The following is a 24,259-nucleotide window of genomic DNA, read 5'->3' as shown; positions in this document are numbered from 1 at the left end:
AAGGAGGCTCGCTCAGCCCCTGGTGGGCGTCGAACGAAACCCCAGCCACCGCCTCCCCTCCCTCAATCAGCCATATCGCTGGAGGGGCTGAAGCCGGGCAGGGAAGGCAGGGCGGTGCGCGGGCAGAACAGGAGCTGGGAGGGGATATGGCGAAAGGAACAGGAGCTCGGTACAAACGGCAGAGGCTGCGTCTGCCCCGGAAAGGTAAGCGAGCCTCTCGCTTTGCCAGCTCCCGCTGGTCTGGATAAAAGCAGACCATACCTGCTCCCCAAGGGCCGTTCCCTGAAGGAGAAACTAGGCTCGTTCACTGCTCGTCTCGTTCCCTGCAGAAACGAAACGCCTTCAGCTAGTGCTATCCCACTCGCTTTCATAAAAGAAGCTCTCTCCCACTTGCCATATATATGAGCCTTAAACGCTTCGGGGAAGATTCTCAGCCTCAAGTGTCTTATTGAGAGACCGTCAAAACCTCCACATCGCCCTGAACGGCTTCAGTCAAAGCTCCCGCTCCCTCCCCTCTCTCGCCCCCCTCTTCCCCGCCCCTCAAGTAAGTTCCTCTGCGTGTGCGAGAGCCGGCGGCTCTGCCCAGCTTTTCGCGTACTTTGTGGCGAAAATTCACTCCTCAGGTCGAGATTCGTAGAGAATCGGTATGCTGAGAGTAACGACAGTCGTGAGCAGGAAGCCGGAGGTGGGGAGGGGGGGAGAGCAGCAAAGGAGGGAGTTCTGGCGTTTCTGCCTCAGAGGATGCAGTTCTGAGTCAGACATCCTCCCGCCCGCGTTCGGTTCCACAACAGCCTGGGTCTGAGCCCCTGCCCCTCCCCCGCGGTCTGCGCCTCCGGGGCTGCGGCTCGCCCCCGGCACCAGCCCCAGCCGCAGCCGCCCCTCCCCCGCCTGCGCCCCTCCTCCGCTGCCCTACTTCCCTCCACACCTCCTCACAGCCCCCCTGCCCAACCCTTGCCGCAGTCTGGTGTCTCGGCCGCGCCCAGACCCGAACCGTTCAGCGTAACGAGCAAAGCGTTGTTGCAAAATGGACACTGAGGGCTCGGCGGGCGCAAGCTGCACTCCCAGCCCATAAGCAAAATGGCGGCTGTTTGGCTTCGCTTTGGTAACCCTGCCCCTGCCAGGCGGAGCGGGTGAGCCCCGTGCAGTGGGAGGGAGGGGAGAGCGGACGCCATTTTCCCAGAGAGAGGCAGTGACATAGAAGGGAGCGTAGGAGGCTGAAAGGAGGGAGACACGGGAGCAGCGGCGGCAGTGGGGTTTGTACACAGGTCCCAAGGCAAAGGCGCTTCCGAGCTGGTCCCTGTAGGGTTCTGCGCACTGAGCTAGGTTTGGGGGGAGGGGGGGTCTCCTCTTTCCTTTCTTTCCCTTTTCTTTCTTTTACCAGAGCCTGCTGAGGGTTGAGTCCTGCCTAGGGTAGGATATCCGCAGTGGGGCTGTTGCATTGTTTTGGTTGGGATAGAGAAGGGGCTCAGCTGAGGGGTCCTGCTGCCTGGCCTGTGACCATTACAGGTGAGTCTTTGGTTATTACCAGCGTATTCTGCTGTGGGTGCTTTGGGGAGGGGGGTGGCAAAAAGGGAGTGAAATGCGACGGGAACGTATCATTGCCCCCGGTGCGAGTATAACTCTCTTTCACCCTGAAATGTATTGAAATTCTGTTTAAGTTGCCTTGAATTTGTTTTTCCTTTTGTGGGGTTTGGTTAAAAAATGGCAGGCTGTCGCTATATCTTGTGAATATGGCGGGTTACTGTAACTGGAGGAGCTGAGGAGAATTTTTTGGCGGTTATGCCAGATTTATGCATTACGCTTGGAAAAAGAGCCAAAAGGGGCTATTATGTGACAATATACGCTTCCTTAGACTGGTGGTTTTAAGAACGGGTATGTATGTTATTGGGACTGCGTATTGAGTTTATGAAGCTTAGGGAAACCTATTCTCTTCCTCCATCCTGTATATTTTTGCTTTGTGGTACTAAAATGGCTCGTTATAGGCCTAATCTCTCTGCCTTCCACACCCCCGCCTGCTTTCCTCCCTCCCTGCTAGTATCTCCGCTCCGTGGTGTAACCTGGACAAACGGAAAGCAGTCCTCAAGAGTTTCTGTGCCAATTTTAAAGGGGATCATTCTCTCCACCCCCTTTCTTGAGGGTGTAAGTAGTTATATTGGTGCATCCCTTTCTTGCTTTAGTTTCTGCAGCCAGTGTTCGTGTTCCTTGGGTGGCATATTTCAATGTCTTTCTTAAATAAATAAATATTGGTGGGGTAGACCCTATTGCTACAGACATAGGGGAGGAGAAACAAACGGTTCACTATGTAGTACTAAATAGGGTAGAGAAACATAATATAGCATGATTATAAAGGTCCTGTATTCCCCCATACTCAGCCATTAGGGAATGTGCAGTGGCTAAAAGCCCTGAGGTCCCTAAAATGGTACGTACTACGTGTCGTTAAAAGCAGAAGTTAAGTGCTGCATCTAGATTTAGGAATGTGTTAGTCTGTTTATTTACAGTACCTTAAAGGAATAATAATGAAACGTTTTTGTTATTCAGGGCTCAGATCAGAGAAAAGAAAGAGACATCCATGGCTGTACTCATAATATATGATTAATTGATTATAATCGCTATACTTTTAAAGTTACTTTTCAAAAAATGGGGAGCAAATTTTTTAATTTCCCTCTTTTGTCCTTTAGAGATTCTAAAAATGGCGGCCTCAGGCTGATGTTGTGGTAATCTAATCAGCTCGGGTCCTCCACACCCCATGCAGTGCGTTTGTCTGCAGCATATTAGAGTCGTCTTATGTTTAAATGAAAAGACTGTTCCCTTCAAATAACGTACAAAAGATCTCTTGACTTTACTGCGATTTAAAAATGCTGTGTTCCAGCTGATTAATTTTATTGGTTATGTGTGTGAAAGGCAAGTGAACTAGACCACTCTTGTCGGGGAAAAGGGGGGTGGAAAGAGGCAACAGACTCAAGCAGCTTCTTTGAGGGGTGTGTATAGGTTGGTGTAAGGTGATATGTATATCGGTTTAATAATTTGGAAAAGCTCCTGCATTTGTGATGGATACTGTACATCTGTCCATTCTATTAACGACATAAAAGCAGTAATATTTGTCAAAATAAGTAGTGGATTAAGATCACTAAAAGAGTTAGCTAAATTCTTTGTGGAATCACATTTGTGAACGTCACGTTCACCTTCCAGGAAATACCTTTGCTGGACATTGGGGTAGTAATTCTATGTATTCATAGTTTGAGAATACTAAAAGAACTTAATACTTACGGAAATAATGCATGCAAGATTATAACCTGTTACTTTATTAAGACGCGGAATTTCTTCTGCCAGCATGTAATCTTGGTATTACATTTTTTTCTTCAGGTTTTTTTGTATATTGCTGTATAAATTGTATATGTGGTAATACACATACAAATACTGAGGGAAAGTGCAGTTCCTAACCTCTATAATTTTTTTCCTAAATGAAATATGAACCTTTTAGTATCACCACTATAAATATGTTTGGGTGGGGGGAAGGGAGGTCACAAGAATTTATTATTTGGTAGTTGGCGTAGTGCATGCTGATACAAACTATGGAGGCTGCAAACTGTACGTTTTAAGCAACAACAACAAAAAAATTTTCACTTTTTTTTTTGTATGCCTGTCTTTAATCTTGTCCTTGGTTTAATGAGGTATAAATTCCTATTCTAGTATAGCTTTGGAACCTTCTGGATTTAAACAATCAAAAGTGAGGTATTGAAATGGCAAAACTGTCTCCAATCTCTGAAGAATTTTAATTTAGTTACTGTTTAGAAGCACTGATGTGTGGTTTAAGGTATACCTGAAGTTGAACAATAAGATAGTAAGACTTTTAGAGTGGTGTTAATGCATGCTTTTTGTGTGTTTTGAGGCCAAAGGCTGAGTGATTTCGACCACCAAGTGCTGCGTTAATAGTCCAGTAATGCATGGGCCCATCAAAACTTCCTTATTCGTGTAGATTTTATTTTTTTAATAAACCATGTCTTACTCTGTTTATTAACAAGTACATGAATAACATTCTAAAGAGTGTATGTATGGGCCTTTTTCGAAATCTTTTGCCTTTTTCTTTCCTCTCCCTAGGTTTAAAGTTCCTGTTGTGAATAATTTTTTTAACATTATGACTTGGACTACAGAGCTGTGTTACTACAGAGCTGTGTAGCCCTCTAACTGCATGGCCGCAGTCATGTTCTCAAGCAAACATATGATTCAGGATTAAAATTAAAAGAAAATAATTTTTTACATGTTACAAAAAGTGTTCTTGGGGGAGGGGGGGTATGAAATAAACCCAAAGATTGAAATACTTATACTCAAATTTTACAGCTTATCTTATAGATTGCAAATTTTATGCACTAAGAACCTCTTGGGAATTTTGAGATCTTCCAGAGTTTTCCTGTATGAGTTTTAGTGAGTCAGTTTGCCTTTGTGACTCAGTTTCTCCATTTGTAAAAACAGATCAGTGATTTGTTTTAAGGAGACAATATTACAAAGGAAATTCTACCTTTATTTTTTAACTCCATTGATGTTGATATGTTAAAGTATATTCATAAAAAAAATAAATACCCCCACAAAACTAACAAAAACTTGAAAGGGGGGGGGGTTGAAATCTAAATTTCTCTTTTTCAAGAGACATTCCTGATCTGCAAACATTGTGTTACAAATGCAATAATAAGGACTGTAGTTCTAAAACCGTTCTGTATCTTCAAGCTTTTCATATCTGAAGGAAAAATCTGCTTAACTGTCACTCAGACTTTTGGGTGAGCTTTTTTGCCATCTGGGAAATTTCAGAGGGGAAATAATACTGGCTTTTTAGACTATATCTAGGGAAAGTTTCTCTTAGCACTAAAACTCAGATTACTTTTAGGAGTTGCATTACCTCATATCTCTGGTACAGTCTTAGCACACACAGCTGTTAATATTCTGTTGGAAAGCAACAAATACAGAAGTCGTTGTCACACTGAAGGCTGTAGTGTCTCTCTAGTCCTGATCTCAGTTTGATTTAAGGGCAGTCTTAATTTTGCATGCGTGCTAATACTAATTTTAGTAAGGACTATTTGTGCGACTTAGTTAAGGAGTGGTGTACATAATTGTAGAATCGTGGCATTGTTCTAAATAGATTAATGAATTAAGGTTTAATGAAAGTATTCTGCTGTTTTCATGTAAAATTCTAACAAAATTGATGGGAGAGGGTTCTAGATTGGTAAAGATATAGAATAAAACCCAATTCAGACTTCTGGAGAGATCCTAAAGAAGTTCATCTATGTTACTGGCCTTGTGACTTCCATACAAATGAGCATTTGTGAATCTCTCAAAAGCAAATTTTGTTGGACAGTGTTTTTGGAACAGGTACAGTGTTTAAATGTTTCCACTGTGCAAATAGTAGTTTTGATTTACTGCTAAGAATGAAACTTAAGGCATCTCTGGGGAAAAAAAAAAGTTTCAGCATACGTAGAATGTGGATTAAGAAAAAAAATACTTTTATTCTTCCGAGTTCTGGATTATTTAAAATATTAACTGTAGTGGCCTTTTGAATGGTGCAAGATGAATATTTCGAACTACATCAGTGTTCAAATTTCCTTACTAACCAAAGAATTGTACCCACAAAAGTTAACCTAATCTCTTTGAGGATCCAAAATGCTGCTCATGACCTTCATACTACAAAAAAACCTGCTATAGTTGTGTTCAAAGACAAAACTGTTGTTACCTTTAAGGCATAACAAACAAGTTATTTAAAAGAAACCTTGTCAAGGTTTCATATACTTGCTAGGAGATACTGAGATTATTTTTATTTCCTCTTACAAATCTTAATGTGGTATTAATGAAATGGGCAAGATTTTAAGCTCTGCTGGTTGTTAGAAAATTTTGATAATTAAGGTTATCTAGAAACCTTTGAAGACAGTTTTGTTGTACAAAGTATTTTTTTAACATGCCTGACTTCAGTGCTTTCTTATCTTTTATTTTTTTAAATTAAAATATTTGGCAAGAACTATGGTAAATCACAGTGTCCACTCAAGTTGTGTTTCAAAAGTACAAATGAAGATTATATTAAAGTAATGCACAGATTGCATCCAGTGCAAGTAAAATGTGTTTGTTAGTTTTGCGTATTTTAAGTAAGAGTGCTATCTCTCCTTTCATGTGATAGTTCATATACTGCTTAGGTGGAGATGCAGTGTTGTAAAACTTAGGTGAGACTTGCAAGGGACCAGCAGTTTTGCAAATCAGGCTAAATGTGGGAATGCCAAAATAGTATTGATCCTAGTTTTAGAATTTATTTTTAAGTTAACATTTTCAATAGGTGTAGATATTAAAATATCATAGTGCAGGCTCAGGTTTAGAAAAGCTTTTTTTTATTCTCATTTGTGGTTGTGTTTTGTGTATTGTTTTATGCCATCATAGTCTAGGTAATCATTCACTTTTATATCTTTATCTCAAAAATAAATTACCGTCAAGTTCAAAGACAAGATGATAAGACTAGATTTTAATGACATTATTGTACTTTATATTACAGCTTAAGAAGGAGGACCTATAATCTATTGTCCATTGTTGGTTATTTCATCAGTCATAGAAAGTGATGAAATTAATATCCTATATTTACAAAGTGAGAATTTAAAATGTATACAGGATGGTAGGTTTGGATCTTTTACCCTGAGGAGCTCTGAATATTTGAATTGGTTCAGTGTTCATTACTCTTTAACTCTTCTAACTTGACTAGGTCTAAAGATACTTTTTTTCTTTAACAGTGGGTGATGCTCTTAACTTGCCTTGAGTAGACAAAAGGAGCTAACTCCTAATTAGTATGGTTATAATGGGGCTGTGTTTAAAATCATATCACAAGACGGATGATATTCCAAGTCTAGACAGTTAATCCTGTCTTAACTGTTGTTTGAAAGAAACTTTTCCAATGAGGAATGTTTTCAGTAGGTTCTACTTAAACTGAAGATCTGAGAATTACAGTAGCTTATTTATAGCTTTTGGGGAAGGTATAGAGAGATGACACCTCTCACTTGGTTTCCAAAACTATCATTCTAGAACTGTGAAAGAAATGTGAATACTTTTATATAAAACTGATAAACAATACAGTAGTTACTTTACTGCTTATAAGGATAAGGTTCCTCCCTCAGATGCTTTACCAAATAATACAGCTAATTGCTCTTTTTTTTGCTTAGAGTAGAAACACTTAATGGGAACCTTACTCTTTAGTATCATTATGCAGGATTTTTATGAATGACTGTAGTGGTTTTTTTATAATGTTCATTCTCTACTGTCTCTTTCCAATCACATCTTCTGTACTGGAAGACAAAAGACAAACTCTGCATCTTTTTTTCCCCTTCTGTGTGGCAGTAGTATTGAAAGTTAAAAGCTGTGTTTTGTGCTTCCATTGCTGGGCAGAATGTCTTTCTTGTGTTTATTCTAAGATGATGTATTTCATATCTCTGTAACTACAATTTAAAATACATACTGCGATCTCCTTTGAAAACACAACGGTATAAAGTTACAAATGCATGGAATTTAAATTTCCTAACACAAATCAGTTAATATAGTTATACAAGATAATTGCAATTGAAAATGAAATGTTTTTTGTTTTCCTGAAAGTAGGACAGATCTTTTGATCTTAAACTTCCATATTTTTTTGGCTGTCCTTGAACATGACATAGTCCCCTCCATCTGTTCCCTCACCCTCTTGCCCTCTTCCTCCCAAAATCTTAAAGAGCATTGAAATATTGCCAAGTTGTTACCAAGAAATATAGTCCAGGTTGAACTGTGGTTAAAATTACATGAGTTCTTCTAACTGCTAAGAGTTCTGTTTGAAAGAGTGCAACTTTCTGACTTGCTTGTGTTTAGATTCCTAGGCACAAGTGTAACAGTTAGGTGAATGTCTACAAACTGCTTCCACAAGTAAAAGTAGAAGTGCTTTTGTGCTATTCATGTAAGTCAAATGCCACTGATAAAACAGGGGAACTAGTTTTTGGAATCCACCTAAGTGGAAACATGTCAAAATAGAAATTTGCTTAGCTGAAATGTCAGACTTCAAATAAGTCAAAAGAATTTACTTCTTGTGTAGTAGGTATCTAATAATTACAGTAGACTCCCAAGTCTTATTAAGCAGCATAGAAAAAAATAACATAAATGAATTATTTTATTTGCTGTCATGAAGCCAGCAAAATATTTAGATTGTTGAAGGCAATGCAAGTATGTGTTTGTAATCACGTTTGCCCCCTCCCCCCCCCCAAGCCGCCTTCTTGGGAGGAATATTGGGCCTTAGAATTTAGGTCTTCCAGTGACGGAATCACCATGAGGTATACTGTTACATTTAATAAAAAATGAATATACTTAGCCCTTACAGTTGTAGACATGACTTACAGAGTATTCTTACAGAATGTGGACTGTATGTACTTGCAGAAACACTTTATATTTTGAAATATTTGTCAAGAATAATAAGGTAACAGGTATAAATGATGTTTTCTTGGAGAATAATTGGTTAAGTCACATACAGGCATTTTGTGTAAGTTTAATCAACAGTTATTTACCACTTTGGTAGATGGAGAAAAATGTTTTCCGTAAAACAGCTGATATGAAGGATGACTTAATGCCAAGATCTTTTTACTGGGAAACTACTTTATTTGTTTTCTTAACCTTTGAATTTCTATTTAAAGGAATTTTACATCTCGCAGTGATATAGTGTAATACACTGATGTTAGGTAGCTAGTATATACTTCTCCAAGCAATAAGCAATATTGCTATCAAAAAGTAATTTTTTCTCTTACTCTGCTTCATGTGCTGTACTTGTCTTGTATTTTATAATTCATTGACTCTCCAGCTCAAATGATTGATAATTTTTTAACAGATAGGCCTTTTTGTGTGTGGTTTATTTTAAGAAGTATGGCAGGTGTTTAGTAAACTTAGAGACATAAAGTGATTGGCAGTTAACTTTCAATTTTGGGGGTTGATTTCTGTAAATATAAAAACTAAAATCTGTAGGCATGGTATTTTTCTGTATACCTCTGCTTGCTGCTTCTTTGATAGATTTCTGTTCAATAAACTAATTCTTCTTTCTTTAACTGCATTTACCTTTATTTCCCTTCTACCACGCATTCTTTTTCTCTTCCTAGTCCCATATTTTGTCTAACTTCCACTGAGAGAAGAAAAGGAGTGAAGAGAGAGAAGAGGTAAGGGGAAGTCTTCCACGTTTTAATGGACTGGCATAAATACTTGAGGAAGAGAGATCGCTTTCTATCACTTCTTCAGGAATACACAAGAAGAGCACTCTTGGACCAGATAGTAAAGGGAGGATAGCCTACGGCCAGTGGAAACTAGCTCTTCTGTATGGCAGAAACTTTGCTAATTGACAGACTTGAGTCTACATTTATACTTTAAAGGGCAGCTTTATTTCCACTGACTAGAGTTGGTGTAATGTATGTAATGACCTGTATACTGAAGAATTGATACTTACCTGATGGAACCCCAAGTTTTTTATGCATGAATCTTGAATACCGTGGAGGAGGCGGGTTATTTTTCTTCTTGGTTCTAGATCCCAAACTCAAGACTAATTAATGAAGTTTGGCTGTCATTCCAAACATGACTGAGGTCTTTGTTGAATGTAAAGTCCTGTATTTATTGTATCAGGATGTGTATAATATGCTAATGAACTCCTTACTTCACCATGCTTGTTCTTACTCTATATTGGCACTGGATTAAAAGCAAAGTAGGAGGAGGAGCCTTACCCTGTAGTAGTTTGGCTGTAATAGCTGTGTTTCTTAAATAAGTTGGTCTAATGATCGCTAGGTCTCTGTCAGTACAAGTAACTTAAAAATTTGATAGAGTTAGGAACTTAGTACCTTTGAGATCTCTGAATCTCTTTTTTTTTTTTTTTTTTTTTTGTCTGGCTGACAGGGCATGTGAGAAGGAGGTGAGGTGGACCTGACTACTGACAATGTGTAGATCAGTGTGGATGGCATAGGAGGTTATTGAGGGGCTTGTGAGTGAGGCCAGGACCGGGTGATACAGTGATGAGGAAGATGGGGAGGAAGATATTGCTGAGAGGGATATAGAGAATATTAGGTTGGTGGGAATGTTTGGGCACAAGCTACAAATACATGGGAAACCAGATTTCTTTTGGAACAAGTTGTTTCTTCTACGTGATTTGCAGGAGTTGGTCATTAATGGGTCCTAATTTGTATATTGTATTTGAGTGTGCCTACTGTGTCTTATTTTTACCTACTACCCTTTTTTGTCTCAGCACAAATTTGAAGTAGACTGCTAACTTACCTGTTAGGTTACCACAGAGAGCAGCAGACAGTAGCCAAGGCCTGAATTTGGACTTGTAGTTGTTTCTAAGCCTGCATACTTCATACTGCAACTGCAGTGGTGTAACATTTGGTTGGATATCCCTCCTAATCTATTAGCAAAATCTATACCATGGTGGAGCATGTTGGGGAAAAGAGAGAAGGAACTTCTTTGTGGGTAAGATTAGTCATTTATTCATGTATTTGGCTTTTAAGTCTGATTAAAGATGTGTTGTCTCCTTAGAAACAGCCAGCAATAAATGAATAAATATTAAGATTACTTTGATGTATGTATTTCTACTACATATATATGCTGCATATATTTTTTCCAGATTTGTGTGTTGATACTTACGTATAGGTATATATACACACACACGCACGCGCACACAGAGTAGTTTGCTATTTGAAGGATATCTAGAGTATACTATTAAAGTGTCAGTTTCTGTCACTAGTTTTCCAAATAACCTAACTATCGTATAGAGAAGACGCGAGTGCTCAGAGCAGTAGTAGAAAGCAGAAGTTTAGCAAAACATACAATTTTCTAGTAAAATTTTCTTAATGTTTTCGTCTCTCTACTCCCTGTAAACCCCCTTCCCCAATTAAAAAAAAAAAAACTTAAAAAAAAAAGTTAAAGATTGTAGGCAGGGAAGCCAAGTAGGAAAGCTCAGTTTGTTGGCTCTGTGACAGTTCAGGACAGTAGTTTTCGCGCTGGATTTGTAGGTGCATTTTAACTTAGAAATTTCTCCTGTATAGATTGTGCTAGGGCATAGGTGTATCAACTTTTCTTAGGTCCGTTCTTGTGGATTTCTTTGTGGGAAGGGTGGTTCCCATGACCACGGGTTAAAATTGTTGGCCTGTAAATCTGAAGGAAGGCATGACAAGAATTGCTTTTGCTAATGATTGCAAAACGTGTATATGTATATGATGTAATCAGGGGAGGGAAGAGGAAAATGTTTAGTTTGCATGCTCAATAAAAGGCAGCTTATGCATAGAAGATGTGTTTAAGTGTTTGTCCTCTAAATTCTGTTTTTCCCTTTTTCCAGTGTATGTAGTAGGCTTGATTTGGTGTCTCAATTTTAAGGTACATAACTATGTTCCTGTGTGCTATGTTAAGTATCAGCACTTCAACTACATTTTTATCCACCTCCCCTTATAAAGAAAGCATTTTTAAGGGCAAGGAAGGCACGAGCACACTTTGTAGACTATTTTTCCTGGTGTGGTAAGAAAATCAAACAGAATACTACGTTTTGGTCATTTATCTCTATTACCTGAGATGACTTGTATAAACAACTAACACCAAGATCTGCAGGAGTCAGCAGAGGTCTGAAAGCAGTAGTACAATCTTGGAAATCTTTGCATCTTGCCCGAAAGACCCTGTTGAGATGGGAAGCTGTAGTTGGTTTCAGAGTGATCGTGTGTAACTCTGTGGAGCCAACGTGGACCCACAGTAGCATGAATTTTCTACTGGGAGCAAATGGAAGTTGGAGTTTCGGCTTGGGCTTAGTGTTGTATGAGTACAGTTAGACTGCTTTTATGTTCAAATTGACTTGGAAGTTACAACCAGATTAGCATCATCTGGTTGTAACTGAAAGTACCAGTTAGTGCTGGTTGAACTGAAAGGTCTTGCTTGACTCAAGACTGTCACGCAACTAGTTTGTGTATTTTATGTCTGAATCATTTTTATCTGGAGATCTGATAACTCTTCTTTACCTTTCCTCTTCATCCTTGTTCCATGCATGAGTGGAAAATTGACTGTACAGATCACTTTGTTTCAGCAGTTTCATCTGTTCAGCTTCAAGTTAATTCCCTTAGATCTGTACACATCCCTTAAAAATGAATCTTTACGTAGCCTGTGTGTATTCTGATACTTAAATACTGCTCCAGGAAATTGTTACTAATTTTTTGCCTGTATTTAAAGGGTGTGAGGCAATGGGTTTACCAGTACTCTTAGTTCAGCAAAAGAGAGCCTCTTCTGTACTTGTGCTTAGGGGAAATAAGCTCTGCTTAAACATGGGGAGAACTGCCTGTTTCTCTGTAAGTTGGGAAACACAGGCTTTAACTTTTCAGTTGTTCAGGGGTGATAATTATTCTCAGATGTTTCAGTTACTCAATTTACTAAATATGGGTAAGCTATCACTTTCACCTTTTATGTATGTAACTTTACATACATACTACAAAATAATTTTGCTTTTAAGGAAAGAGCTGGCATATGTAGATAGGTTAGAAGGTTTTGATTATTTTTTTATTTCCTCTACTTATGTATATTTTGTATATAGACCTTGTGAAGATGCAGAGCAGACACAGTATAGAGGTGGTAATTTGGTTAGTATTTTACTCTTTCTACAGTGACATTAGTTAAGGACTCTGAGGTAAAGTTGCATGCATCAGTATAAAATCTAAATAATTATTTATCTTAAACCAGCACTATTTCCTCTCTTGAAATACTCAGCCTAACTATAGGCTAATCTAGTTACAATTAGATTTTTCTCCCTTAAACTTCTGCTCTGCATTTAGGGAGGCCTTGGTAATTCTCTCTGCAGGGGCATTCTGTGATGAAATCCCCAAGTCTTGAAACATCTAATCTATGTAACTTTTTTCTTTTCATCTTGTAATTGTCGAGGGGTGGTGACTGATAGAGGTCATTGCTAGAAAAAAATTATTGAAGAACTTCAGGTGTATATTGAAGTCATAAAAACAGGAACAAAAAGACTCAATATTTTTGTAATGCCTAGTGGTGTGAGAAACTTGAACTGATTTAGCGATCAACTTACTAAAATTAGTGTAGTGTTTTGTACATGTGGAAAATTCTTAGATTTGAGCTAAGGAATAATTTAATCGTAAGTTTAATTCATTATTTCACTGATGTCCCTTTATAAATTAGAAAACAAATGTTGTATAGCACCTTTCTTTGAATTCTATTCCTAACTTTTATAGTGGACTTTTTTCCCCTAACTTCTAAATTCTTTTTGTCTTTAATATCTATCACATGACAACAGAATCTGGAAATTGATTTATGGGGAAGGAAAGACAAGGAACAATGACACTGTCTGCGTAAAAAGCTGTCAGATGTACTAAGAAGAATAGTAAAAACAGATTTAATTAATTTTCTCCCTCTTTGGTTTTTGTAGCTTTAGGGGTAAATGTGGATTAAAAAAAAACCCAAAACAAATGAAAAAACCCCCCACCTTGCTGTAATAACTGTATGATATTATCTTGATATATTAATTAGTCTTTAGGATTTTTTTGTCATGAAGGCAAAAAGGTTGTTACTGGTGCTGCCACCACCTCTTTGATTTTTATGAAAAGTTTTGCATCTGTGCACCCAGGGGAGAGCTTTAGTGTTCTTACACATACAGCATAGATTCTAGCAGGCTGCTTAGTCCTATTTCCTCTTCCCTTTCCCTTCTTAAAAAAAGGCTAAATGTCTTGCAGAGGTGAGCTACCAATGTAGCATATAACCATGTGAGTTGTACCTTTCCCAGCACAGCAAGTACTGTTCCATTTCTTCTGGCTTGAAAAATATGCTTCATGATTAATAAAGGTAAATCAGAGTCCTCTGATCAGATTTATATTGTTACTTGTTGTTTGAATGTAAGTACTGGGAACTCAGTTTCTGAATCGATAAAAGAAAATGCAAGTAAAAGTAGTTAAATGTCTTAAAAAATATTTTTCCTACCTTCTTAGAAAAAAACCAGAAGAAACAAAAAGAAACTTACATGGAAAATGCCATGGAAGAATTTGTCTGGACTCTTGACACTTAGAGGATGATTGATGGCTGGGATTATGAAACCTTGTTGGAGTCATCTGGACAGCTTGGCTAGACTTCAAGTTCTTATTTTTGAAGTGTACTTTCTGTCTAGGTGATCTATCATCTGCTTGTTTCCTGAAACTGTTCTATATAGCTTTTGATGGTCCTACAAGAAGCAAGTGGAGGGAATGGGGGGGGAAGAAAAAGACATGCTCTTAAAGTAGGCCTGGACTTTCTGCCAACATCTGATCATAGCAACTGGATTTTGTTCTGAATGTTTGACCCTGTAGGATTAGGTTCAAAAATACTGGTGTAATTTCAGGAGATTACCTATTTACCTTCTGAATCAAGAGTTGACCCCTCTGTATTTGGGTTTTTTTTTTCCTCCTCCATGTACCAGTGAAAAAGTCAAGTTTTTTCTTCTGCTGTCACACAAGTGATCTTAGAAGGACATGGCAGAAAGGAAACATGTGGTCTTCGTTAGACCACAGAATAATGTTGTGTAAGTGGAATACCTCAGGGATAGTATGTAAGTTATTTTCTGTTGTTTAATGCATAAATGATGTTCTTTGTACAAAGCCACATAGATGGATAATTTGGAATGTATTGTGCTCTTATACTTCTGTTGTTAGAGCACAATTAATTTTAAAAAAAATGGTTCTGGTATCATACAAAGTGAATCATGAGACGTATAGTGAGGCTTCAAATATTTTAGACATGATATGGCTATTAAGTCAAAAAGCTCCTGTGTATTCTCTAGAGAGAAAAAGAACTGCCATAGAAAATGTAAACCGATGTGACTGAATGATAAGGTGTGGTAAGTTTCTTGCAGGAGGCTGATCTTGCGCAAGATACGTGCTTTAACCAGATTGAACAAAAAGTTTTTTGTTTTTAAAGATGAAAATCGTATTATTAGGGCAAGATAAACTTTTTAACTGCAATTAAATAAAAGCAAAATTTCTTCAAATAAGAAGTGTGTTTTCATATAATAAAGCTGTGCTGGTAGGGTGATGATGAAGAAAATCTGATGAATCTAAGAAATTGCCAAATTCTTTCAACGCTTTTAGTGTATTTTCACTAAAAGAACAGAGAGGGCCCTGACAAAATTGGAGGTCCTTTACTGTTGAGATTAAGGTACGGTTGATGAGCTGCTTTCCCAATAAAGAGCTGATCACTGAACTTTGGACCAGCAGTTTTTATATAGTGCCTTTTAACTATATGACCCTGAATTGACTGGACAAACCAATGTGGTCTTTCTAACTTTCAAATTCATGTACTCCTTGATGAAAGACTTTCTTAAACAGTAAGTTGTGTATAATCTGCTTGGACTGTAGGAAGACTTCTTCTCTGGCATCCTTCTTTCCACTCCTCCTGGCCAGTTACTTAAATAAAACGCACCTATGAAAACAGTTTCTTAGAAGGCCGTGGGTGCCAGATTGTCAGAATTCTGAAAGAATAATGACTTGAAATAGATGGTACTTGCAGAAATTGGAAAGTACCATATTATGATAGCAGATAGTATTTTATGGCTCATCTAAAAATATCGAGCTTCAGAGGATAAGCAATCACTTAAGATGGATAAGGAAGAAAGTTCCCCAGTGGTTACATTATTTTCTGTTCTGAACTTTCCAATTTTTGTAGTATAATCCAATAAAAATACTGGGAATATTTTAGTGTGTCATGGCAATACTTCTGGTTCTGACATGACAGAGAATAATTATTTTCCTTCATCCCAAATCTGACATCACTGTGGTGTTCATCATTGGATGGCCTTTAAGGTCACAGTTCTGTTAATAAGTGGGCATAGTGTAATGAATTTATCCTGGGTCTCCCCCTGCCCCCATTACGGGAATTTGTTGAGGATGGCTACTCATAAATAATGAGCTGTGTTTGTTTGAATTAACTTGTCTGTGTAGGTATTGCGAGCTGGTGACTGCCTCCATTCTTCTGTACTTAACTATAGGCAGAGGAAAAGCATTGGAGGGTTTTGTGTGTGTGTGTGGTGAAGACCTGAAATCTTAAGGTGGTAAAAAATAATGAGGTAGTATTACAATCATGTTCTGCTTCCTTTTAGATGAAACAGCTGCTGTTTAATGCTGTTTGGCAAAATAAATCTGAGTTCCTCAAGTCCGAGTTTATTCAGTATAGACTAGTCTCTTAGAATTTCTGAGTGAATTCTGACTAAGGCTTAAAGATGTATTTCAGTAGCTTGCAGCAGGGTAAGAAGTTTATTTTGGCTCTGTTACACCCCCACCCCCCCTTTTTTTTTTTCTTAGAAGAGTGGTGATGTATTTGCTTGGTCAGAGATGATGGCATTAATGGGGGCATGCATTGGCAATTAATTTTCTATATATATAGCTCTAAAAACATATACATGGCGCACTCTTCTTTTTCTGCATTACTTAAAAAAAAAAAAGCCCAAATTTCACTTGATTCTCAGATTTGGAAACCACATCTCGTCTTTCTGTGTTGACAGTGAAGCTCACTTGAATATATGGTGATTGGGTAACCTCAGTTGTTTTATATAAGTTTGCAGATGTCATAGCCCATGAGGCAGCTAAGGCAGGTTCTTCACTTCCATCAGTCTCCCAGGCATTTTTGCCTACATTAATTTCCAGTTGTTACCTACCTGGTCAGAAGTGTTTAAAGAAAATCCAGTTAAGAAAAAAAACACACCACCACCAAAAGCAATTTTAAGTGTGAGAAATGTCTAAGTGAAGATCTTGATCCCAGGCAGTGGTGTCCAGTATGTCTTTTAGACCTACTTTGAAACACACTAAAACTGTTTTTTAGAATTACCTAATAGCAAGCATAAAATAAAATCTCTGTTATGTTAGTGATTTGTTATCATAGGTGAAACTGCAGTTGGTAGTGGAACAACCCTTAACCTGTGATAGCCGATTTACCTGGACTAAAAAAGTTGATGGTTTCCTTTCAATTACTGGGTAGGAATTAATATACATTTTTTACTTTTTCAGAAGAGAACTAAATGGTAAGCTGATGTTCCCTGTAAATTGTAGATGAGGCCATTCAAGGTTCTACCCTATGAGTAGAGTAAACTATATGGTGGCAAAATGAGTGCTCACTTAAACTGTAAGAGGGGCTTGGGGTTTCTTTTTTGCCTGCTACTAAAAATACTCTATACCTGCTTCTGGTTTAAATGTTTTTTCTTGCTGCTTATTCTTGAAAATAATATGCCTTTTCCTTAATTTTATGCATAGCTAGTGAAATAGTTTGCCATTTGTGGTATTTGATAAGAAAATGCTCAGTGTTTAAATGAGGAAAGCAAGATATCCCAATGGCTAGTTGGCCTGATTGCTTTCCAGTTCATTGTATTTGGTGACTCATGTAATGGGACCAAAATGCAACTTCTTCTGTCTGGAGGGCGAATGAACCGTAGAAGGTTTAGTCACTTAAGAGCATGCCGAGATGTTTGATGTTAATTGCCAGACTTCAGTAGTGAGATAAAATTTAAGAAGTTAGGTGAAGACTTGGTGCTAGTTTATAGCTTAGAGATGCCCTGTAGATGCCACTTCGTTATCCTGAAGATACTGACTTTATCAATTAAAGGAGCAAATTCAGATTTAAGTCCACAATGCCTTTCTGAAGTCCTTTTTATAAGTACTCCATTTTTCACTGGAGGCTTGTTAGTTTTTTCTTGGCAATCTAGTGTTTGGCAAGGATGAGTGTATTAAAATATGTTGATCTCAAAACTGTTGGGCTTTTGTAGACTTCAGCTAAGATACTACACTTTGTCATCTGGGAGGAGTGTATTTATTAGGCACTGTATGTGCTTCATGGTGAAGTGGTCTGTGTTCTTGCAATTTTGACATTTTGGAAGGTGTCTGCAATTCGTTATGCAAGTATTGAAGATGGGGGTATTTTGCTTCAATTACCTAGTCACTTGTGGAAAACCTCATCTATACTAGGCTATAAAAATGCATTAATTTACTAATGTGTGAATAGAGACAGCTGAGGTGCTATGTACATCTCCTCTCCTATACTTGGTTGGGTGTTCTGCCCTACTCAGTAAGAGGAGTGGGAGACTAGTAGTAACGGGCATACAGGTAGGATTGTTGTACGAGTCAAGCAGATTGTAGCTTTGCTCTACGATTAAAAACTACTACTGATTCTTTTTCATTTACTACTTAAAAAAACCCAACACTTCTGAAAGTGGCACCCGATTGGTATAATATCTTCTGATGGTGATCTATTAAAATGAGATGAAAATTGTTTCATATAATTATTGTGAATCATTAGAATGATTTTGGTTTAAAAAATACTGAATGGAAGTTATGACATTGTTTCTTTTGACATCCTTAGTTTGTGTTGTGGATATTGAAAGTTGTTTTTTTTTTTAAAGTGCAAAACAAAAATGAACAGTGGTCTCCAAGAAATACTTACAAAATTCTGTAACCAGGTTTCTATTGAAAGGTACAGCAGCTGGGCTCTGACAACATAGAGCAGTAAGCAAATGTACTTCACATTCAGTAAGTCTGCCATAAAGTGAATCTTTGTCACCTCACAGAATGTGATGAATAATTATTTTTTTTTTTTACTCACCAATTTAAATGATAATATTTTTGTCAGTTTGTAATGTTTTTAAGTTCAGGCCTTAAGATCCTAACACTCTAAAAATAAGTGTATTTGAAGTTAACAACTCTTAAAGAAGATTGAATGTTCTATTTTCCTTTTGCTTGTGTAAAATAAAACCGAAATCATTGTGACAGATAAAGGTGGGGGGTGTTTTGTTTTGTTTTTTTAAATACGTGATGTAAAATAGCCTGGTTTTAAAATGAACTGACTCAGTCTTCTGCTTTTTTTGTGTGTGTTTTTTTTTTAAACAGGGGTTGTGGATGCACTTAGATGTTTGCAATGAGCACTGTGGCTGGCATGCCCCAGTGTTTTGGATACCAATGCATAGGACTCCGTAGTAATCGAATTTATCAGAAACGAACGTCATGAGCATAGTGATCCCATTGGGGGTTGACACAGCAGATACTTCTTATTTGGAAATGGCTGCAGGCTCAGAGTAAGTATGTGAACGTAATTTGTAAGTTTTCTTACCTTTATTTTTATTACTATTTTTTCCCTAGTGAGTATTCTTTGAATACAGTTGGAGAGGACTTTCAAGTCTCCTTAGTTTTATTGAATCTTTAATTACTTAAGTTAGTAACTGTCACTTTATTCTTAAGTCAGTTTCTTCCTCTTCCGGGAGAGCAAAGGAGAGAAGCTGAAGTGTTCTACAGATGCATATTTTTCTTGCTTATCAGACTGAGAAATACAGATGCTGCCTGGTTTGCTTTTCATGCTTAAAATATTTTGCCATTTCAGTTTCCTTTTAACTATATGTAAAAAAAAATTTTGACTTCCCATGTTAGAAAGGTAAATTCATTTGGTGTGGTAAATTGCAAGAAAGTGGTAGTTATTAGATAAGGGTGCCTTTGTTTATGAAAGTTGAAGGCCTAGCTTAATTGTCTATTACCATGTCTTCAGAAAGTTATTTTATATTGAAAAGCTAGTAGAAATTCACTTGTTAATCATTCATTTCAGTTAGTAACTCTGTATAAAGGATTACAAAGAGCCAATGAAATCCTATGAAATAAACACAGTGAATTTCTGGGTTTTGGGGGGGGGGGGGTGGGTGGGAGGGAGTAGTTTGTGGTTTTTTGTTCGGTTTGGGGGTTTTTGTGGGTGTGTGGGGTTTTTTGGTGGTGTTTTTATTTTTCTCTAGTGCTGTCTGAATCTGTAGAGTATCAATAGGCTAGAGTTTAGGTATTGTTGATCTCTGACTGGAGATTTTTCCTGTCAAACATCTTTCCATGTGCGTAGTATCAACCTGGCTGTTGAATGTTATGAGAGGAGAAATAACATTTCAGATAACTTGGTTCTTTGAGAGGTCTTTTAGACCAAGGTGGTGGTACAACTTTTACCGGTGTACATAGGTACATCATCCTGTTGAGCTCTGTATATTTCAGAATAGTATCTGGATTTTTTTTTCTCTGTTGCTTATGTGACAGGTGAGGTTTTTTGGGAAGAGATGGATATCAAAAGATAGTAAAGTTTTAAAGATCAAGAGAGCTTGTGTAAGCCACAGTGAATCTTGTATACTTCTTTGCATATACGTATGGAAAAACTTTCTTAGATCTAATAAAAAAATGTTAAATTCATCATTTATGTTGGGTTTTTGTTTGTTTTTTTTAACTACTTGAGATGCTGTTACTCTTTGCCTTGCTCTGAGCCTTTCTGTAGTCATGTTAAATACTTTCCCTATCTTTGGTTACCACAAAAATACATTTGCTTGTTTTAGATACTGAAACAATGGATTAGACTTATTTTACATACATGCTTGAAATCTTTTATCAAATGAAGGACTGCTTTATGAAGTTTAACAGGTGCATTGAATAACTAACATGAATTTAAATAGCTTACATGCAGTCTTTGCTTGAGAATGTGTGCTATGTATTACTCTGTTTAAGAAGCAAATGGCTTTTCTTCCAAACTTCGAAAGAAATGTTAGGCACTGTGAGGAGAACTCTTAAACAGCTTTTTAAAGGGATGTTTCTCTCCTGTGCTTTCAGTTATATATGAGGCTATTCTAATTTTGTGCCACTTATCTGCAGAAAACTAAGAATTTGCAATTTGAAGCTTTTTGTCACATTAAATTTTTAAAGTTGTTTTGTTGATATATCATGAACACTGGTTTCCTTGGTGCAGAAAATTTTTTGAGTGACCCATTCACAGCTCTCTTCTTTATCTTTTCCTGTGGTTTTCTCTTATGTTTAGAGAAGGTCATGATTCCCGAGGTTGCTGACATTCCTTGCAGACACAGCACGCCATGCTGAAATTAAAATAAATAAATATAGTTGTCAGTATAAACAAGATAGAGTTCAGTGTGTTATTTGCTTGATACTGTGGCATGGCGACCCAGTTAGGAACTTTCCTTCAGATGTTAAGTGACTGTTACCAATTAGATTAATTCTTGTCATCTCTGCCATACTTACGCTGAAAAAATGTGTAGTTGTATGATTGGCTTATGCTGATTTAAAAGCCACGTCACTATCTAAAGAAGTGTGACACAAAGATGTGTCCCTAATCTACTAGCTTATATAGTTGTAAACCTTTTCTATCACCATCTATGTGATCTACATGTGTTTTTGTACATTTTCTTCCAGAGTAGCATGTTGGATATAGATTGTATTGATAGTGATCATAGACTGTCTTTGAAAAGTTCTGGGGTTTTCCCAAGAGGGAGGAGTTGGAATTTCTTCACTGTGACTGACAGGTCTGATACTGCTTCATCAGTTGCTGAAGCATGAGCAAACACCCAAGAATGGGGGAATGGCCAACCTGATTATGTAGGAGAAGGAGCCCAGGAAAAAACTCTTAGCTTGGTGCAATCTCTTAGTGCTGAGAGATTTTTCCTTATGCTTCAAACTAAGGGACAAGCCTATTAAAAAGGTGGATAGTTTGTGTGATTACATAGTTTCCAATATTTTAATAATTGTAGCAAACAGGTATGTGGAGAATAACTCTTATTAAAAGGTTTGAATGTCTTAAAAATAGGGTGAAATAGTTTGTCTCTTATGTTACTTGTACCTAGGTGAGCTCTCCGGTGGTGGATTGATCTTCATAGTGCCATAGTAGTCAGAACACGTATATATTTTGCCTTTATGTGTTACTAAAGGTGAATACGCATGACTTCTTACTGTTAAAGACCTTGTAATAGTAAGCAGAGCCAGCCATTTCAGAAGGTTCAAAATGCGCTTCCTGACTTAAGAGAGTGTTAGTCTAGCTTGACTATAAGCTAGAGCGTGAGTATAAGCTACACATTGGGAAAATGCCATTGATGGTACTGCTCTCTTGTTTTTAATATCTGTATATGTTTTTTAGAGATAAGGCCTCTATTATGAACCTAACAACCACAGTATATGGATCATGGTATTGAGTTCAATATCCGGGAGAAAAGATCATGAACATTGTTGTAATCTTAATAAATGAAAACCTACCCTTCCATGGCTGTTGTTGAAACAGGGATTTTTTTTTTTTTTTAAGTATTTTAGGATGATGGGAAGCTCACCAGTTCATGCAGATGGTATTGGGCCAGCCTATACTTGTAGGGCCTATTACGAGATGCTTAGGTAGCAGAACCCACTCTGTGGTAGAGCAGTGGTGCTCAGTTCTTTGTTGTCTAGGTAGTGAAGCCCATCAGATGCATTTGGTTAAATGAAGTGTCTTGAAATAGAAAATAGTGTTTTTCATACAAAATATATTACATTACATTCCTTTATCTGAGCTGATCTTCAGCCAGATACTACTCAGGTGTGCTGGTGCAAAGGGAAAACAAACTTGAACTCCTTGAAAATTAGACCTATCAAACTGGTGTATGGCAGATTGATGATACTGAAGCATGCTTGGAAGCAAGAGGTTTCATTTGGAGTTTTGACAAATGTTTTCAGGAAGAACTGTTAGCTAAGTTTTCATAGCCTAAAGCTTGGATACCCACCTGCCTTTGAAAATTTTAGTTTTAGTGAGATTTTCTTTCCCATTTGAACACCTACATTTTTATAGAAGTGGTTGATGGCCCCAAATTCTAAGGACTGATTGTATTTTGGGTGTTAGTAAAAAAACGCTCCTTTTTTTTTTTAATTATTACATGGTCAGAAACAAGACTATTTAAAAAGAATGGGGTGGGGAGATGGGACTTTTTAAAGAAGAATTGACTATTGCTTAGAATCGTTGATAGTTGATTCCCTTAATATAGGTTAACTATAAGCTTGTAGGGACTGAGTTTTTGTAAACTATCTGATCTCATGCATTGCTTATTTAATTTCTCACTAATGCCATCTGCTGGCAACAGGCAGAATATTTTCAGTTTGCATTGTACTTTTCAAATGTGAACAGTAGGAAATGACCCAGAACATGAGAGTTGTTTCACTTGCAGAATGAAAATTATTTGAGGGGTTTTTAAAAGTACGGGTATCTTTGCTTTTTTTATTCATTTGAGAAAATACTATGTTCCTGTTTTCAAGTTACAGGAATATCTTAAATCATTGCAGCCCGAGAGCATGGGGGAAGCTCTTTTTGTGGTGCTTTTTATTTTGTTCCTTGTGAATATTTTGCACAGTTTTGAATTGCTAATCACAACACTTAACAAATATATATGACCATTTAGCAAAATGTCATGGTAATATTTGTTTATTTTAGGGCATAATATTAGGATTGTGGTCTAACTTAAAATATACTATATTGTAATACAAATATTTCAGTTTTGATGAAAACTAAAAATACCATAAATATTTCCCTTAGACACTAAGGGTTTGAAGTGAAGCTGAAAAATGTGGTATGCTTAGAAGACTGACAAGCTTAGTACCTCAGTCTGTAAAAGAACTGGCTTATGCTCAAAAGTACAACCAAGGAAAACCTCATAGTGTTCTTTTAGATCTGAATGCTTACACTTTTTCTTCCTGAAAACTTGCTTTTTGGGATGCCCATAAGAATGCTAATGGTGAGATTAGGGTGGGTGTCTATAATACAGTCGTTAGTGCCTTGCTACGTGAGCCCTGCTACTTGAGTAAAAAAAATTTTAAAAATGGGTTTTTAATTTAAGTGGTATCTCATGCTTTAATCGGCTGTACAAGTAAATATTTTACCAAGAGGTATTCCTTCACAAAACTCTCCAATTCTGAGATGCCTATTTGAGAAGAAGGCCTTGACCTTTGGACAAATGATAGTATAGAGGGTGTGTTTTCTGTTTAAAGTCAGGGTCATGCACATGGTGGGCAGAAGAGGGGTAACAAGGAATTCGGTGACGGGCGCATTAAAGTGTTGGCAGACCTGTCTGCCAAAGTTAGAAAGTTGTCTGTAGTTCTGTGGAGAAATGATACTCGTTCTGTACTGCTTATGGGATGAGTGTCACTTTTCTGTTGACTGTAAAGAAAACCTACGATGATTAACTTCTAGCTTCAGTGAATGCTCCGTCACCTCCTTCCCATATTTCTCAGTCTCCTCCGCACTGTTCCCCACCCCAGTCTAGCATCTGAGTGGATAAATGGAACAGTAACAGTTACATTCAAAGCTCTGGTGAGCATCTGTTACAATGTAAAGAACTATCTGTGTCCCCCCGGATAAGCATTTGAAATAAGCTTTGCTGAAAGCTGATTCTGCTCTAATTTTGTATTTATGTTAAAACTTTTTTAATACAAAGATTTAA

The 24,259-nt window shown here is 37.5% G+C and overlaps 1 protein-coding gene across 6 annotated transcripts in view; it reads left to right on the top strand.

Moving 5' to 3' along the window:
* Positions 1-1,162: 1,162 nt before the first annotated feature.
* Positions 1,163-24,259, top strand: part of KMT2E (lysine (K)-specific methyltransferase 2E) — a 62,828-nt gene continuing 39,731 nt past the window's right edge. For 2 of the 6 annotated variants that reach the window (XM_009328335.1, XM_009328329.1), the window contains exons 1-3: positions 1,163-1,506; positions 9,126-9,182; positions 18,894-19,078. In XM_009328335.1, coding sequence (XP_009326610.1) covers positions 19,008-19,078 — 71 coding nt within the window. In that variant the 5' untranslated portion in view covers positions 1,163-1,506; positions 9,126-9,182; positions 18,894-19,007. Of the gene's footprint in view, positions 1,507-9,125; positions 9,183-9,392; positions 9,518-14,076; positions 14,159-18,893; positions 19,079-24,259 lie in introns of those variants that run through there. The other 4 variants (XM_009328332.1, XM_009328330.1, XM_009328333.1 and 1 more) reach the window with 4 other exon arrangements.

This window comes from Pygoscelis adeliae, unplaced genomic scaffold, assembly GCF_000699105.1.
Source record: "Pygoscelis adeliae isolate BGI_AS28 unplaced genomic scaffold, ASM69910v1 Scaffold267, whole genome shotgun sequence".
NCBI classification, from domain to species: domain Eukaryota; kingdom Metazoa; phylum Chordata; class Aves; order Sphenisciformes; family Spheniscidae; genus Pygoscelis; species Pygoscelis adeliae.
Note: the sequence above shows the minus strand (reverse complement) of the source record. Positions and strands in the feature narration are given on the sequence as shown.